At 37.5% G+C, this 17,793-nt stretch overlaps 1 protein-coding gene across 2 annotated transcripts in view; it reads right to left on the reverse strand.

Moving 5' to 3' along the window:
• Positions 1-2,051: 2,051 nt before the first annotated feature.
• Positions 2,052-17,793, reverse strand: part of LGI1 (leucine rich glioma inactivated 1) — a 57,409-nt gene continuing 41,667 nt past the window's right edge. For both annotated transcript variants that reach the window (XM_036734162.1, XM_036734163.1), the window contains 4 exons: positions 9,356-9,427; positions 5,445-5,614; positions 4,761-4,925; positions 2,052-3,244 (listed from right to left, as the gene is read on the reverse strand). In XM_036734162.1, coding sequence (XP_036590057.1) covers positions 2,409-3,244; positions 4,761-4,925; positions 5,445-5,614; positions 9,356-9,427 — 1,243 coding nt within the window. In that variant the 3' untranslated portion in view covers positions 2,052-2,408. The remainder of the gene's footprint in view (positions 3,245-4,760; positions 4,926-5,444; positions 5,615-9,355; positions 9,428-17,793) is intronic.

Here is a 17,793-nt window from a genome sequence, read left to right on the forward strand (position 1 = left end):
GACGCATAGGAATGAACCTGACTCTTGTTCTTTACTGCTAGTGAGAGTCATGGGAACGTATTAGGGAGAAGGTAATCAACCCTCTGGTGCCACCCCTTTTTTAGTGAGTTTACTCAAAGTAACACTGAGTCAAGAGGAGAGTATAATTCTCTTGAGAAGATGGAAGCCTACAAGTGAGGGAGGCAGAGTTATTTTGTCTGTTCATAGATTTGGGGATGAGTCTTTTATGTGACATATTTTCATTCAGATAAAATAAAGCTTGTCTTGTATTAGGCATATTGTCAGCCTGAGCAACTGTCTGGAAACTGAAGGCCCCTTTTTATATAAACTGTGGAGAATTAGAGACAAGTTGATATTCCCAAGGCAGAATCTCTACAAGGCAAAACAAGCTGGATTTTGATATTTCTCTCTTTTGTTTTTTGGGTAAAGTTTGCCACCATGGATTCAAGTTTGGCTTTTTTTGCTGATTATTTCTGCTGTTCAGAATCTAGAATCTACTTTCACAATTTTTATTTCCTTTTTAAACCATTCAGAAATTTGGAAATTCACAAGATTCTCTGCCTCATTAGGTATGGATTCATTTTCTCAATTTGTTTAGCTGATCTGGACTTATTTAGTTGACCTACATATTCCCTTCGGTTATTAACATTTTCCTTGTTTATCTGCATATGCTCTTTAACTGAATTTTCTTCCTCTGGAGATCTTTAGTAATTTAGTTATTTTTGTCCCTTATATTTCACTGTTATTCACTTTCTGACTCATTCCCCCTTTATAGATGTTAACCTGAAGGCTGAACCTCAAAGCCAATGTCACATTCTGGCATCCTGCCTCAGTTTCTTCTGTTACTTAGTTCTCTGATTAAACTTTGTTGCACTGTAGAGTACTTCCATACTGCAGTCCCAGCCAGAGCAAAATTCTCTATCCTTTGGTTTTCCATTGCACAGGGAATGGGGGTAGGGAATGGGGAAGGGCAAAGTTGAATTCTGTTGTAAGCCCTTGAGTCAGTTGTGCAGAGTATGGTGGCTCATGGGGGAAGGGGTGCTGAGTGAGTGACTTAGGGTTTAGGGATTTACTTTCTGTGCTGCTGTAATTACCAATGCAGGTGTGAGAGTAAAAGACATATTGTACAACTATGTATTAGAGATGTGTAAGCACTAGGTCCAACCAATTATAGAAAGTCTGAACCCTCAAAAAGGACTAATGATTTTAGAAATGCCTAAAAATTGTGACAATGAAACTAAGGAAAGGATTTTAAACACTGCTATAGATTCTTTGGGGGAGTGTAAGGTACTACAAGAGGTAGTTGTGAAATAGAAAAATATAGTTGCTTCATTGAGTTAGCTACCTTATACTGTGAAGTCTTCCAAGATTCCCAGAGAGAGTTCCAGACTATGGAATATAGACCAGTGTGCCTCAAAGCACCATGTTATAACTTGTCGGGACACAGAATTTTTAACTGGAGGGAGAATACAGACGGTGCATTTAGAAATTAGCCAGGTTCGAGGACAGTGCCTTTGTTCTAGCATTGATGATGTTTCCCTGAAAAGCTTTATACATTCCTGTTGATACCACTTTTTGAGACTTTGTTATAGCATTGATGATCTCTCTTGATGGGAAATAAACCCTCCTTGCCCCATGTCCTTACAGCTTATTATTTATTTATTATTTATTACCTAGGTCACTTTCTGTGGTTCTTTACCACTAGAGATAGCTCAACCTGCCCTTCTGCCTGAAAGCACTTTTGGTATCAGCTGAATCAGGCTTTCTACTATATATTACAAGCTTTGTTCTTCAGCAGCTTGTGACATTGAACTCTCAACAACCTAGAGCTATTCTTAAGTTATTGATAGCCTGTGTTGCTATTTTTATCTTGTAATTCAATATTAATACCAGAAACACTTGATAAAAATACTGCCCTATGCTCTGAATATTTCTTCAACATGCCACTGATAGAATGTTTCATTCATTCATTCAACACATTTTTTTGAGCAACTGCTATGTGAGAGACACTATAATCTCCATAAATCTTGTAAATAATTACATTTGGAATGTGAAAGAGAAAATGTAAACATTTTATTTGGCAGTTGTTTCTGAACACATGAATAAATAAACAGAAAAGTACATATTAATATTTCTTCTCATAATAACAGATGCCATTGCACACATATTTACACATTGTCAAGGCAAAGACCAGTTAAACAATTTAAATCTGTCATGTAAAAGGTAACTTCCAACACCACTAGACCTGACAGTTAAAGATGAAGATACTGGTAATGCTTGGCTCTAGCAATTTCAACTTTTGAAAGGCATTCATTTGGAAGTATGATTAGAAGAGTCATCATGCACTTAGCTCATCCTGTCCACTTAACTGGAGAGAGTTTTTGACTGCAGCCACAGAATTGAATGTGTCATGCGCTTAAATCAACTATGACATGTGTGTAGATCTGTGTACGTCCCTTAAAACTGGAAGCAAAGAGAAAATTATGCTTATTAATAGACACGTGAGTGAAAGATCTTGGTGCCTGTATATTTAACTCTTGAAATTTCACAAATTTTGCTTTCTCTGCATCCCAGTTATACACTTGAGTAAAGGAATAATCACTTCCAAGAATTGCGTATTGGTAATTATTTATCTGAAGAGGTTGGAACACCATGGATCCTCGGGATGGCATCCTTTGTACATCCACAAATGATGATCCTCCCCATTTCATTACTTTGGAATCACCAATGAATCTTGTCAGGCAGATATACACATCACCTTTGACTGTGAAGTGCTTTACTGCATACACATCTTCCATGTTAGGGATGTCGGTTTGATTAGTAAATAGTTTTGTGCTTTTGTTCCATTGGTAGATTACAGGACGTTGGGAACTACTGGATAGAATTAAGTGAGGTGTTCTGATGGTTTGAGGTGTCCTGGCTATTTCCAGATATTCCACATCAGTATCTCTGTACCACTGGTGTAATGATTGATGGGAGTAAAATCCATTTCCATTCCATTTGTAAACAGTAGTGAAACCAGCTTTTGAACTGTCAGCAACCACAAAGTACCAGTTGTTTTCAATCTTGAATGTTTCAATGTCATTTGGTTTTCGGATCTTGAGAATTTCAATATCCTGAATTTTTATGAATTTGTTTGCAAAACTGTCTCTCTTATAAATGTGAGACCCTCCAAATAGCTGGGCCACAATAACATAGAGCTGAGTTTCAATGACTATAGGCTTGCATACTACTGTAGATGTTCCTGGGGAAAAGATAAATAAAGGATTAGTACCGTCTATGGAACCAAGTGATAGATGAGCTTTGCCTCTACAGCTGTGATCAAAAAAGATGTGACTGAGAGATTCTGTTAGTCTTATTTTCTATGGTCCATCTCTATATCACTACAGCAGTGTGATCTAGAGCTCTCAGCCCTGCCATACAAAGGGCCCTTTTGTTAACAAACAAATTTTTCCATCACATCCAGTTTGTACAAACATAGATAGTGTGGGAGCTTTAGTCTTTCACATTTTGAAGAGAGAGAATGGCTAAAGGCTATATTCTAAGGAGTATCTATCTTCCCATTGCTATCTGTTTGTTCATTTATTGATTGATAGATTTTTAATTTTAATTTATTTTAAATTTACTTATTCATTCATTTTAACTCATGTTATTTCCATAACCTGTCATTCAATTTAACTGTCTAAAACAGCAGTGACCTGGGGCAGCTAGGTGGTACAGTGAGTAGAGCACTGGCCCTGGAGTTAGGAGGACCTGAGTTCAAATCCGGCCTCAGACACTTGACACACTTACTAGTTGGCAAGTCACTTATTGCCCTGGCTTCCCCTCCTCCAAAAAACAAAACAAAACAAAAAAAAAAACCAGGAGTGACCCATGGGCTCCAGAATCACCCTAAAGGTTCAAGTTGCCAAATAGGTGGGCCTATTTAGGATGCCCAGAATCATAGCCAAGTATCCACTCAAGGCTTAGCTTTGTCTCCTGGGCTACAGCGATAATTTCCAACCTTTCTGTGAGGAGGAAGTTTTCATTTACCTGAAACTGAACTGCCTGGTTCAATCTCAGGACATAGAATTCTAAGAATTCTGTGTCTTACCTCCTCATGGACTGTTCTACAGCTGCGTACATCTGCAGCTTGGGGAGAAACCTAGTCAGGACTGCTTGGAACCCTTCTAGAGTTTACTCGAACATTCTTAAGGGGAAGAAGTTAGAGGGTCATGAAGCCAATTTCCTTAAAAAATGAAAGACCCTGAGGGAAATGTCCAAGTTAAAAGAAGATCTCTTATTGGCACTATCCACAAAGAACTACCCTGATCCCCTAGGAGAGTCCTATAGGCACTCAAAGCTATATGGGGATTTGGGGACGAGCAGCAAGCCAACTAATTTGGGGAGCAGTGTGCTCTTGTCTGTGCTACTTGCTATAGGTGGTTGGTGCCAGAGAGGACTGGATATGTCTTGGAAGCAGAGAAAAGAAAATAGAACCCTTGGAAGAGTATTTAAGCACATTTCAGTAGAATCACCAGAAAAATGGCTAAGTATCTGCAAGTCAACACTGTTAGAGGTTTAACCATTTCCCCCTCCATACTCACAATAAAATCCAATGCAAGCTTCTTGATTTAGATTTTTTTCTTTTGCATCCCCAACTCTTACCATAGTGCCTAGCACAGAGACGTTGCTTTAAAAATATGCATTGACCTAAATTGAATTGAATTGGGCTCAGGCATCTAAATATACCATTCCAAATATGAGAATACTTTACATACCTGTAATGTTATCATAATTCCTGAAGGTTTTTTCTACATGGTCCCATTCAAGAAAAATGCATTTCCCAGTAAAAGGCTGAGCAATAACTACATACTCATCATTCATGTAAGTAAAAGTGTCTATGGACAGAGATTGGTAGGGTAGGAGTTGAGATGCTGCAAATTCTGCAAAAATATGTAAACAGGGTTATAAGTAAAGGCCTGGGAAAAACATTTTCCTTAAGTTATTAATTCTGTAGAACAAAGAAACACAAGTGGGAATATATTCATTTATTTTAAAGGAATACATTTAAGTAGTAATCTTATTTTTTCCTTAAATTAAATGGAGAACACTGGGCTTCAATTCAGGAGCAAAGAATTTGAGTCCCATTTCTACTACTAATGAACTGTGTGACCTTAAGCCAGTCATTTAAATCTTTGAGCTTTAGGTTCTTTATCTATAAAAAAGGGAAGACAGCAATTGTACTACCTGACTCCCAGATCATAGTGAGAATCAAATTAATGGTAAAACACCTTATAAGCATAAAATCCTGTAGAAACATCAACTATTATTATTCTTGATTTAAAAAAAATTAATTTGCTTATTCAGCTTTCATATTGGGGGAAAAATCAACTATTGTATATGTAAAAAAAATGCAGCCCTGGTATTTATCTGATGATGTGTAATGATTTTGAATACATTACCTGTAATAATGCAATCAAAATCCTTTGAGGAGAGGCTACGGATTTTGCGCTTCTTATATTCTGGTGGGTTTTCACAGTAGATTTCTTCAACTGTTGCATTGGTGGTGTCTAGCCACTCCACTAACCATTTCAGTTTGCAGTCACAATTAAATGAATTCCCTCTTAGGTCCCTGAAAAACAAACTTCAGCTGCTGTTGCTGTACCAGGACACTACTTCTATGGGGATTAATTATACTTCCATGGGGGATTTGTACAGGGCATCTCTATCCTGGTTTTAGAACTTTCACTTGGACTGGAAGACAGTGAATAGAGATCTGGCCTTGGATTCAGGAATGCCTGGATTCAGGCCCTACCTCTGATACATTCTGACTCTAGGCACATCATTTAGCCTCTCACTGCCTCTAAGAAACTCTCCAAGACTGTAAGTTACAGTCCAGTTATGAATCTACATTAATAGTGGGAATTTCCTTACCTGAAATCCCTTAGGCTGAGGAAATCATAGGTTCAGAAATAAATAATCAAAATTAACCTGGGTTTCACAGTCTCTTTGGGCTTGATTCTCCCCTTCTGGGCTCAGAAGGATGCAAGGATATAACCCCCTGAGCTATGGTTTTGGGGAACACAGCCTTCTTCCTTGATTCTCTAAAGTACCCCGCCATTACGTTGTTAGAAAATGTAATGAATATTGTAACACATCATTAAGTGAATTGTTATTCTTTTTTCTTTGTTCTCTTTGGTCTTATAGGTACATACATTTAATCATGCCACAAGGCCATGTCCTTGGTTTCGAACGGGAATTTCCTTCCACACAACTGCAGTTATAGTATAACTCAGGTTCTTTTCAACTATATAACAGAACCATAAATATAAATATATGTATGTATATATGTGTGTGTGTATGTGTATATATGTTTATATATACATATACATATGCTTACATACACATATACATATATATGGTATATCTGGACCACTTTTTGACTTAGAGATCCTTTTCAGCTATCAAAATCCTATCTATCCTTCACAGCTAAGCTCAAATTCTACCTTTTTATGTGGGGCCTCATCCGATCAGCCTGGTTAAGAGTGATCTCTGCCTCCTCTAAGCACCATAACATGCTATCAGTAGCTTTCATAGGGCACTGCCTCACATTCTCATTATTTGTGTTTATATCTTGTTTCTCTTGCTCAGCTGTAGGCTGCTGGAGGGTAAGAAATGTGTCTTATTCATTTTTTTTTACCCCCACAGTCCTAGTCCACTAACCTTTTTTTTCCTGTCATGGACCCCTTTGGCAGTCTGGTGAAGCTTATGGACTCCTCAAAAGAGTGTTTTTAAATGAATAAAATAAAACACATAGGATTACAAAGGAAACCAACTATGTTGAAATACAATTTTTAAAGTAGTAAGAAAAATAACTTCATGGACCCAGGTTAAGAACTCTCGCCCTGTTCCCTGCTCCCATGTCTTATCACGGGTACTTAAAGGCTGTGCCATTAGACTGCAAGCTCTAGAAGTTCCCACTAAACTTTCAAGATATTTAGTCCAGATTCAGCAACAGACTATGCTATAGTCTGTCTTCTGAGGACCACCCAAGCTATGTTTGGAAAGGTTCCTCAGATGACCAGAGGATGGTTTTTTTTTTTTTTAAACAATCATTCATGAAGACACGAAGAGGTTATAAGTTATGTTGGTGAATTGAATATCCACAATGATGAGCTAGTGGGTCTTTAAAGCCTCCCTATCAATGTCCTGCATGTTAAATAACTGTTTGAGGGAAGGAGAAAGGGGCTGAGGTCAAGATGGGACTGTGGGGCTGGGGCTAAAATGGATGGGGGTATAGATTTATACGTGAAAGTGGGAAACAAGATAAACAGTGAAGTATAGTGGAAACAATACTGACTTGGGGTTAGGAAGACCTGATTTTGAATCTTACTGTATGACAATTGCTAGCTATATGATCCTGGGCAAGTTTTTTTAATTGCTCTAACCTAAGTTTCCTCATCTTTAAAATGCTGGGATTAGAATTCAGTGATTTCTAAGCTCTAAATCTACGATTCCCATGATCCTAGGACTAGAGATGAAGCGGACAGCAAGGTCAGGTCAAGGTGGGGTAGAGGACTGGACTTCCAGACTCTCTGAATATGCAGAACATATGTTCTGATGACTCCTGTTGCTGATTACTATGGCTAGATCAGGTTCAGTTTGCAGGTTAAAATATGATCCTTGACTTTGGACCACATTTCTTTACTTTTTGCTCCATATAATTGGACAATTTCCAAATCATTTGGAATTCCGAGGTGCTGTCAAAAATAGTGCCTTTCCATAGAATTTAGAATGCCACTCACAATTGTCTTTTTTATTACGGTACAATCATTTAAACATTGTTTCTGACAGAGTCAAGATGTTAGAGTAGCAGGAAGAAGTTCAGATGAGCTCGACCCAAAACAACTCTTCTGTAAAAATTATTTCTTAGCTGATAACACAAAACCCAGATATACTGGTCTAGAGTATTGATCATAAACAGGCTAGCCTTGGTCAGTTCCGACCCAGGATTCCTAGAAGACTGGGTCAGTTTTTTGGATGCCTTAGTACTTAGGAGCCAAACAAGGTACTCTGCTACCTTTTTTTGCAGTGCTCCAATAAGGCAAATATTCATAGTACCTTCCCCTCCCCCCCTTCCCAGACTAATACAAGCCTTGGGCTAGTCCTAGAGATATAAGCCTAAATTATAGGGACCCTATGAGACCTAACTCATTACTGAGACAACCGTAGGAGGCCAGCTTGATTTCAAACTTTCTCTTGGGTCTGTTCCAGGGTTAGATAGGATGTTCAGACTCATCTGGACCCCTAGGTCCAGCCAATTGGAACAATTTCCAACTATTAAGCCATCTCCAAAATCAACTCAGTCTTCTAAGAATTCTGTAGTTCAGGGGATCAATATGGACCAGGGTAAATTATTATAACCTGTATGCTTGGACCAAAATCATAGATGTTTTAGGACTGAATCAGACCTAAGGGTAGGAGTAGTAGAAAAAGGTTAATGTGGGCCTCATCACTGGCTTGCTGGTGCAAAAAGCCTAAAAAGAAATGCCTTACCACTATACTTAGCGAAAAAAAATTGGGTTTATATTCTAGAGGTCCTGAGTAATCTCAGAAGATCATAGTGCCATAAGATTTGCAAATGGATTACTATGATCTCATTGTTATGCTTGTTTTAATATTTTATTTTGTTTATATTGCAGAAATCAAACATAATGAAGTGGAGCATTATATTTTCACTGAATTCCAGGCGTACAGAAGCTATACCCCCTTGTTATGTTATTTTTTTTTTAAAGTTCTATCCTCTTAGTGCAAAAACTTATCATTCTGTAGTTTTGTTTTAAAAGACTTTTCATTGGGAAAGGGTCCAGGATATAATTCCCTTTCTGGAGCTTAAGTCAAATTCCTGAGGATAAAGCCTAAAGATTTTCTTCCAATCAGAAAGTTACTTTCTCTGCACTCCCCTCTAACTATTTTTATGTCAAATAATGGATGGCTTTAGCTTTTCATCATTAAGATATCAGTTTCCCAGAATGCCTTAAGTTTTTCTCTGTCCACCTTCTTGGGTCTCTCATGAAGGGAAAAAATTTCTTTATATTTTAAGGCAGTTTTCCTCACTCTCTGTAGGTTCACTAGATTAGAAGTATGTTTTTATGTCGCGTATTCAGAGTTGCTAATGGCAATGAGGAACAATAATAATGTAGAACATTCATATAGACCAAACACTGTACTACAACATAAATATAATTATCTAAACCATATCTAAAAATATGGTTTAGATATCTAAATTTGTAAATTTAAATCTAAAACCATAAAATGTCTAAACCTAATTTTCTCATTATTGTTTGGAAATTAATAATTGCTGATGTCTTACACATTTGTTAAAGAGTCCAGGCCTTTGAAAATATCTTTGGGGAGTGTTTGGAGATTGTTGTTTGCAAGACTCCTGGGGGAAAAAGAAAGAAAAATTTCCAATCAGTCTGAATAAGTGTGATATTCAAATGATATATCATTATAAGGATGAAATGCTATGAATGCGAAAGGTCTGTTAGGATCATTATCATATCATTATCATATCAATTCTTTCCATTATTCATACATTGACTTGCAACATTTTTTTGCCTGCTAAGACACACTCTATCATTGCATCTTCAGTTCCTACCCTCGTTGTTTCACCACACACTCACCATTTCTAGCACTTAGGTAAGATGGTAGAAAATGATTATTGGATGTGATCATCCTATAGAAAAAAGAATAATAATAATAAACAATAATAATGATAGCTAACATTAGCACTTTAAATAGCACTTTAAATTTTGCAAATCACTTTATAAATATCTCATATAATCTTTATAATATCACTGGGAGATGGTTTCTATTATTACCCCCATTTTATAGATGAGGAAACTGAGGCAGATAGCAGTTGTGACTTGCAGAGGGTCACACAGCTACTAGATGTCTGAAGCTGGATTTGAATTCAGATCTTCCTAACTCCAGATCCAGCCCTCTATTCACCAAATATGATACAAAAATTCTCAAATACAATACAGATATGAATATAATAATGTATCCCTGGAACAAATTCCATGGTCTCATTCTGAGATTTTTGAATATTTTCTAGTATAGCTCTTCCCCAAATTAGAAAACCTACCTTTTGAGTAACCCTATGTAGACTACCTTGTCTCCATATGTAGAAACTAAACTCTGGAAATTAATGGCACTACCTATTGACCAGTATGGGAAACTATCTAACCTAAGATCTCTTTCATACCACTTTTATTCTTTTAAAATTTTTTTAATTTAAATTTTATATTTTAAACTGTTAATCATAAATTTCTCCTCCCCACCTCTCTCCACCCCTGCTGGAGAAAACAACAACCTGGTAATAAAATTAATATAATCAAAGCAAAGTCTCCTATTGGCACAACCAAACGTGTCTCATTCTGCATGTTGGTCCATCACCTCTCTGTCAGGAGGACACCGCCTCCTTTCTTCTTCCTCAAGGCTTCTGAATAGACTACATATGATAATCCCTCTTCTTCTTTTAAAGACTCAGGATTCAGTGAATTTTACTAAGCAATTTCTTCTTACACGTCTTGAACCCATTTCCTCCTCTTATCCTAAGGAAAAATATCTGCTTCTTTTTCTTTCCACTTGTGACCCCACTCCTTCAAAAGCCCTCATCATGGCTGGTAAAGTATAGAATGCTCTTGAGACATCTGTATCAAGGCAAAGAAAGCAATAAATTCTGAAGACCAAGAACTAATGCTTTCCAAAGCCCTTGAAAATGCCCCGATGCTCCCTTCAGATGCTCCATTAAAAATCTTCCTTCTTAGTCCTCTTCCAAATAAACCTCCTTTTCTGTCAAATATCAACAAACAAATAAATAAACAAAATCATTGCTTACTCAGTCTTACTGTTTCATTTGAGTTGCAACGCTATTGTCTTCTCTGACTTTTTTTTTTCAGTAGGATTTTGTGGGCCAGTTTGGGAACCTATCCACTGTTTACAACATTGTCTCTAAGAGAAAAAAATATGCCCTGAGCTCCAAATAACTGATTTATAGACCAGGGGTGGGGAACCTATGGCACATGTGGCCTTCTAGGTGGGTGTGGCCTTTTGACTGAGTCCCAGTTTTACAAAACAAATCCTTTTATTAAGGGGATTTGTTCTGTGAAGTTTGGATTCAGTCAAAGTGCTGCACTTGAAGACCCAGAGGGCCACATGCAGCCTCGAGGCTGCAGGTTCTCCACCCCTGTTATAGACAGACTGGGAGCACAAGTCATTTGTAAGTTAGAGATTGACTGCCCTTGTCAAAGTAATGCTAAATCACCTATCCATTCTAAAAACTCTCAGCTCCAACAAATTGTCGTGACTTTAGTAGGCATTGACTAGATGGTTGTTACTTGGCATTAAAACCCTACAGTCTGACCCTGGACCTTCTTTTCCTAAGCCTCCTTGGATTTTTGTTCACTTTGGTTTGGACCCTTTTATTGCTCCAGAAACTTTTTGCCTTTGGCCCTTAGTTTTTTCTATGATGCTTATTTCTGATCCCCTACCTTACATGAGAATTTCCTGTTGCAGAAAATATTCTCCCAGTCTTAGTCTATGATTGCTCCTGCCATTGAGTGGGGCCGGAGGAATGGTACAGATATCAAGAATATGTCGGCTGTAATTTATTGGGTTCTCTCCAGTCAGGGCTTGCCAAGAACTCCCACATAAACCATAACTGGTGACATGAAGGCTAGTTAGAGTAGGATGGTTGTGAGCCTTCTTTGTATAGGTCCAAACCCTCACACTATGGGAAATGTCAAGATAAAAAGTCAGTCTAAGCTTGAAGGGGGCAATGTGAGAATCCGCTGGACTGGTACAGATTCATAGTCTTGCAAAAATACTAAAAACTATAAAAGATATTTTAAGTTTCTGAGATTCAGGATAGAGAATCATCAAGGACAAAGTTGTTATGGGCATCATGCCCAACTAATGGGGGACATGAGTCTCTATTGTGGCCTTTTGGTACTCCTGAGATTGAACATTTTTTGCTCTTCCAGTAAAAATTGTGAATGGAAGAAGATCTAACCTATCCTGAGCTCACTTGAGACACTTCGATATTTGAAAAAGAGTCTAATGGATATGTTATCTTATCTACTCATCTGGATTTTCCAAGCTCCATCTCTGTCAAGGCCATTAGAAAGTCAAATACTCAAACTGCATTAGAAATATCTTCACTAAGTTGTCATTTAATGTTCTGCCTCCTGCTCTTCTAGGTGGTTGGGTCGATAGGAGTCTCTTGCTGCTGAACAGCATTTCTGCAGCTTTTGTGGAACTGAGGATATCATTCATTATGCTAGCTACTCAGTATCCCTTGTTCTAAGATCCATTCCTCCAAAAAAAGTTTGCCTCTGAAGATGAATTTCCACTCTTTCTGTTGTCAGAAAGCAAAAATGATATAATTCAATGCTTTTCCTTTTGCCTTAGTTGCCAAATTCATTGTTCTGGTATTATTAACATTCTGCTAAACTAAGGTGCCTGAAAACATCTATCCCTTCTGCTTCCTTTCTACACTAGTTTATCTTTAAATGCCTTATCCTGTGCTGTATTTAAGATGGTAAGCAGCTTCATGCCATTTCTGATGTGGGTAAATACTTCTGAATACTTCCATATTTTTTTATTAAATACATTTTTAAAAAGTGATCTGCATTTAAGAATAAGTTAGGCACTTGTGGCAGCTGCACTAATGGTTTCAGCTCATGAAATTACCATTAATAAATAATCATTTCAGTACATTAAGTAGTATCCTAGCAACCCAAAGCAGTTAACATAGCTTCCAAAGGTATCTAACCAGTACATTAAACAGTATCCTAGCAACCTAAGACAGTTAATGTAGCTTCTAAAGGTGTCTAACTCTCTAGTAGAGAGGAATTTACATATTGTGAGATTTCAACTCATAGAATTTAAATCAACAAGTAATATAGATTAGCCTCTTAAGTGCTTGCTGGAGGTTAGATTCCGTAGGGCATAGAAAGAAGCACCAGACGAGCTATATACATATGAAGAATTAAATAATAAATACCAAGCACAATTTGATTACATTCCAAATGAACAGTACCCACAAAAATAGAGTTCTATAATTCCATAAATCTCACACTGAGGGAGTCATTCCCTTTTTTTTTCAATTAAAGTCAAATACTGTAGGGAGAGGTGATACTAAAAAACTCATTTTCAGGGAAAGAGTTTTGATAGGTTTTTATTGGGAGGAGGGGAGAGAATACTAGGGCTCCTAGTTGCTTGAGATAGGGGGAAACGGGGAAAGGGCACTACTGAGGGGTAGAAAATAATGGCTGCTAAAGCTAAAGTTCGCTAATTTCATAATTTTTTAAATTTTTCCCTGAACTTAACAAACACCAAATAAAAATGTGCATTTCCAAAAACATAGTTCAGAAAAGGGCGTGAACATGAAAATGTGAATGTCTATTATGTACCACTCGCTTTTCCATTAAAATATGTAAGAAATTGAAATGTAACTTTCTTTTTTTCTGTTAAAATTTATTTACTATTTTATTTTTCCCCAATTACATGTAAAAACAATTTTAACATTCATTTTCAGAACTCTGAGTTTCAAATTCTCTCCCTTCCCACCCCCCTCATTGAGAAGGAAAGCAATTTGATATAGGTTATACATGTGTAGTTGTGCAAAACATATTTCCATATTAGTCACGTTGTGAAAGAAAACATAGATCAAAAAAACCACCTCAAGAAAAATAAAGTTTAAAAATGTATATTTCAGTTTGTATTCAGATACCATCAGTTCTTTGTCTGGGGATGGATAGCATTTATCATCATAAGTCCTTCAGAGTTGCCGTAGATCATTGTATTGCTGAGAATAGCTAAGTCATTCACAGCTGATCATCTTACAATATTGCTGTTACTTTGTACACAGTACATTTCACTTTTCATCAGCTAATTTAAGTCTTTCTAGGTTTTTCTGAGAGCATCCTGCTTATCATTTCTTATAGCACAATAGTATTCCATCACAACCACACAGCACAATTTGGTCAGCTATTCCCCAATTGATGAGCATCCATTTCCAACTCCCTGCCACCAGAAAAGAGCTGCTATAATATTTTCATACATATAGGTCCTTTTGCCATTTGTTTTTTATCTCTTTTTGGATACAGATCTAGTAGTGGCACTGCTAGGTCAAAGGATATACGTGGTTTTATAGCACTTTGGGCATAGTTCCAAATTGCTCTAAAGAATGGTTGAATCAGTTCACAACTTCACTAACAATACATTAACGTCTCATTTTTCCCACATCCTTTCCAATATTTATCATTCTCCTTTTCTGTCCTATTAGCCAATCTAACAGGTATGAGGTAGTATCTCATAATTGTTTCAAGTTGCATTCTTCCAATCAAGAGTGATTTAGAGCACGTTTTTATATGGCTATAGATAGCTTTGATTGCTTCATCTGAAAACATTTCATATTTCTTGATCGTTTATCAATTGGGGAAATATATTTGATTCAGTTCTCTATATATTTAAGAAATGAGGCCTTTATCAGAGAAATGTGCTTCAATTTTTTTTTGCAGTTATGATTGCTAAATGTGTTTCCCTCCATCCTATTCTCCTCACCTTGTTTATTCTATTCTCTCTCTCCTTTTACTTGGTTCCTCCTCAAAACTGTTTTTTTTTTCCTGACTGCCACATCCCCCAATCTGCCCTTCCTTCTATCACCTCTCCTTCTCTTACCCCCTTCCCCTCCTACTTTGTTGTAGGGTAAGATAGATTTCTATACCCAATTGAGTGTGTATGTTATTCCATCTTTGAGCCAATTCTGATAATAGTAAGGTTCACTCACTCTTCCCTCACCTCCTCCACCTTCCCCTACACTATAAAAGCTTTTTCTTGCCTCTTTTTTGTGACATAGTTTACCCTATTCTACCCTTCCTTTTCCCTTTCTTCCACTGCATTCTCTTTCTTACCCCTTAGTTTTATTTTTTTAGATATCATCCCTTCATGTTCTGTTCAACCAACACTTGCGCCCTCTGTCTATATATATTCCTAACTGCCCTAATAATGAGAAAGTTCTTATGAGTTACAAGTATAATTTTCCCATGTAGGAATGTAAAGAGTTTAACTTTATTAAGTCCCTTATGATTTCCCTTTTCTGTTTAACTTCTTATGCTTCTCTTGAGTCTTGTATTTGAAAGTCAAAATTTCTATTCAGCTCTGGTCTTTTGATTAAGAATGCTTGGAAGTCCTCTATTTCAATGAAAATCCATCTTTCCCCTTGAAGTTTTGTTGGGTAGGTGATTCTTGGTTGTAATCCTACTCTTTTGCCCTCTGGAATATCATATTCCAAGCTCTCCGATTCTTTGTGTAGAATTGCTAAATCTTGTGTGGCTATGGCTCCACAATACTTGAATTGTTTCTTTCTGGCTGTTTGCAATATTCTCTCCTTGACGTGGGAGCTCTGGAATTTAGCTACATTTTGGGATCTCTTTCAGGAAATGATAGGTGGATTCTTTCAATTTCTATTTTACCCTCTGGTTCTGGAATATCAGGTCAATTTTCCTTGATAATTTCTTGAAAGACAATGTCTAGGCTCTTTTTTTGACCATGGCTTTCAGGTAATCCAATAATTTTAAAATTATCTCTCCTGGATCTATTTTCCAGGTCAGTTGTTTTTCCAGTGAGATATTTCACATTGTCTTCTATATTTTCATTCTTTTGGTTTTGTTTTATTGTTTCTTGATTTCTCACAAAATCATTAGCTTCCATTTCCTCCATTCTAATTTTTAAGGAATTGTTTTCTTCAGTGAATTTTTGTGCCTCTTTTTTCCTTTTGGCCAATTTTGCTTTTTAAGGCATTCTTCTCTTCATTGACTTTTTAGACCTCTTTTACCATTTGGTCTAGTCTGTTTTATAAGGTGTTAGTTTCTTCAGCATTTTTTTTTGTGTTTCCTTTACCAAGCTGTTGACTCTCTTTTCATGATTTTCTTGGATCACTCTCATTCCTCTTTCCAATTTTGCCTCTACCTCTCTTAATTGATTTTCAAAATCCTTTTTGAGCTCTTCCATGGTTTGAGACCAATTCATATTTTTCTTGAAGGCTATGGATGTTGGAGCTTTGACTTTGTTAGCTTCTTCTGAGTATCTGTTTTGATCTTCCTTGTCACCATAGCAATTTTCTATGGTCAGAATCTTTTTTTTCCTGTTGTTTGCTCACTTTTCCAGTCTATTTCTTGGCTTTTAACTCTTTGTTAAAGTAGGGCTCTGCTTCTAGGGTGGAAGGCACACTATTCCAAGCTTCAGGGGTTTTATGCAGCTGTTATCAGAGATACTTCTAGGGACCTGTAAGTTTTTGGTCTTTCCAAAGTGGTATGATCCAAGGAGAGATGTTAACTACCTACTCTCCAGGCCTGTACTCTGGTTTGTGAGGGACAACAAACATTTCTTTCTTCCCTGGAACTGTGATAAGGGTCCCTACTCTGCTGCAGCTGCAAGCTCTGGTATGCTGGTGCGCCTTCTTGCCCTGGTACTGCCACTCAGGAAGATCTCCTGGATCTGAGTATGGGCAAAGCAACAGAGTCTGTACCTCAGTGCTTGCAAAGAGACCCCAGTAATCTCCTTTGGACCAGTTGTTTGACCCCCCTTGCCATCTGTGGGCTGAGAGCTCCATAGCAGCCACTGCTGCTGCTGATTCAGTGCCTCCCAAGGCCTGCTCCTGGTTGACTGGAATCTGGTCTGTGCTGGTGTGGCCTGCACTGTACTATTCCTTCCAGAACCTTCTAGGACTCAGTGATTTACCTCTCCTGGATTCCTCTCAGGTTCAGAAGGGCAGTCAGTCAATTTGTATGTGTTGAGCACCTACTGTATACCCAACCCTGAGAACTATCAGTAGTATCTCTGAAAGGTTGGGCAAAACTATGAGATTAAACTATAGTTCCAGAAGACCAATAGTAAAACATGCTACCTACCTTCTGACAAAGAGGTGGTGGACTCAAGATGCAGAATGGGAAATTTTCCAGACCTGGCCAGCATGAAATTTGTTTTGTTTTGTTTGACTCCGCTCTCACCCAGCTGCAACAGACCTTTCCTGCCAACCTTCTAAGCTGTCTTTGGCTGGAAAATTGTTTCACCCTGTCCTTTTGTGGGTTCTGTCACTTCAGGAATTGTTTTACAGCGTTATTTAAAAGTGCTCAGAGGGGCTTTGGAGAGAGCTCAGGCAAGTCGCTGCCTTTTCTCCATCATGTTGACTCTCAACATGTAGCTTTCAAAGTTGTGTTTTTTGTTATTCAGTCCTTCCTTCTGTTTTCTTCCTTCCTTCCTTCCTTCCTTCCTTCCTTCCTTCCTTCCTTCCTTCCTCCCTCCCTCCCTCCCTCCCTTCCTTCCTTGTTTCCTTCTTTGTTTCTTTGTTTCTTTCCTTCATTCTTTCTTTCTTTCTTTCTTTTTCTTTCTTTCCTTCCTTCCTCCCTCCCTCCCTTCCTTCCTTCTTTGTTTGTTTGTGTTTCTTTCTTTCTTTCTTCCTTTCTTTTTTCTTTCTTTCTTTCTTTCTTTCTTTCTTTCTTTCTTTCTTTCCTTCTTCCTTCCTTCCTTCCTTTCTTTCTTTCTTTCTTTCTTTCTTTCTTTCTTTCTTTCTTTCTTTCTTTCTTTCTTTCTTTCCTTCCTCCTTTTTTCTTCCTTTTCTTCTTCCTTCCTTCCTTTCCTTCTTTCTTTCTTTCTTTCTTTCTTTCTTTCTTTCTTTCTTTCTTTCTTTCTTTCTTTCTTTCTTTCTTTCTTTCTTTCTTTCTCCCTATCCCCACCCAC

The sequence above is a fragment of the Trichosurus vulpecula genome, chromosome 8 (assembly GCF_011100635.1).
Source record: "Trichosurus vulpecula isolate mTriVul1 chromosome 8, mTriVul1.pri, whole genome shotgun sequence".
Lineage (NCBI taxonomy): Eukaryota > Metazoa > Chordata > Mammalia > Diprotodontia > Phalangeridae > Trichosurus > Trichosurus vulpecula.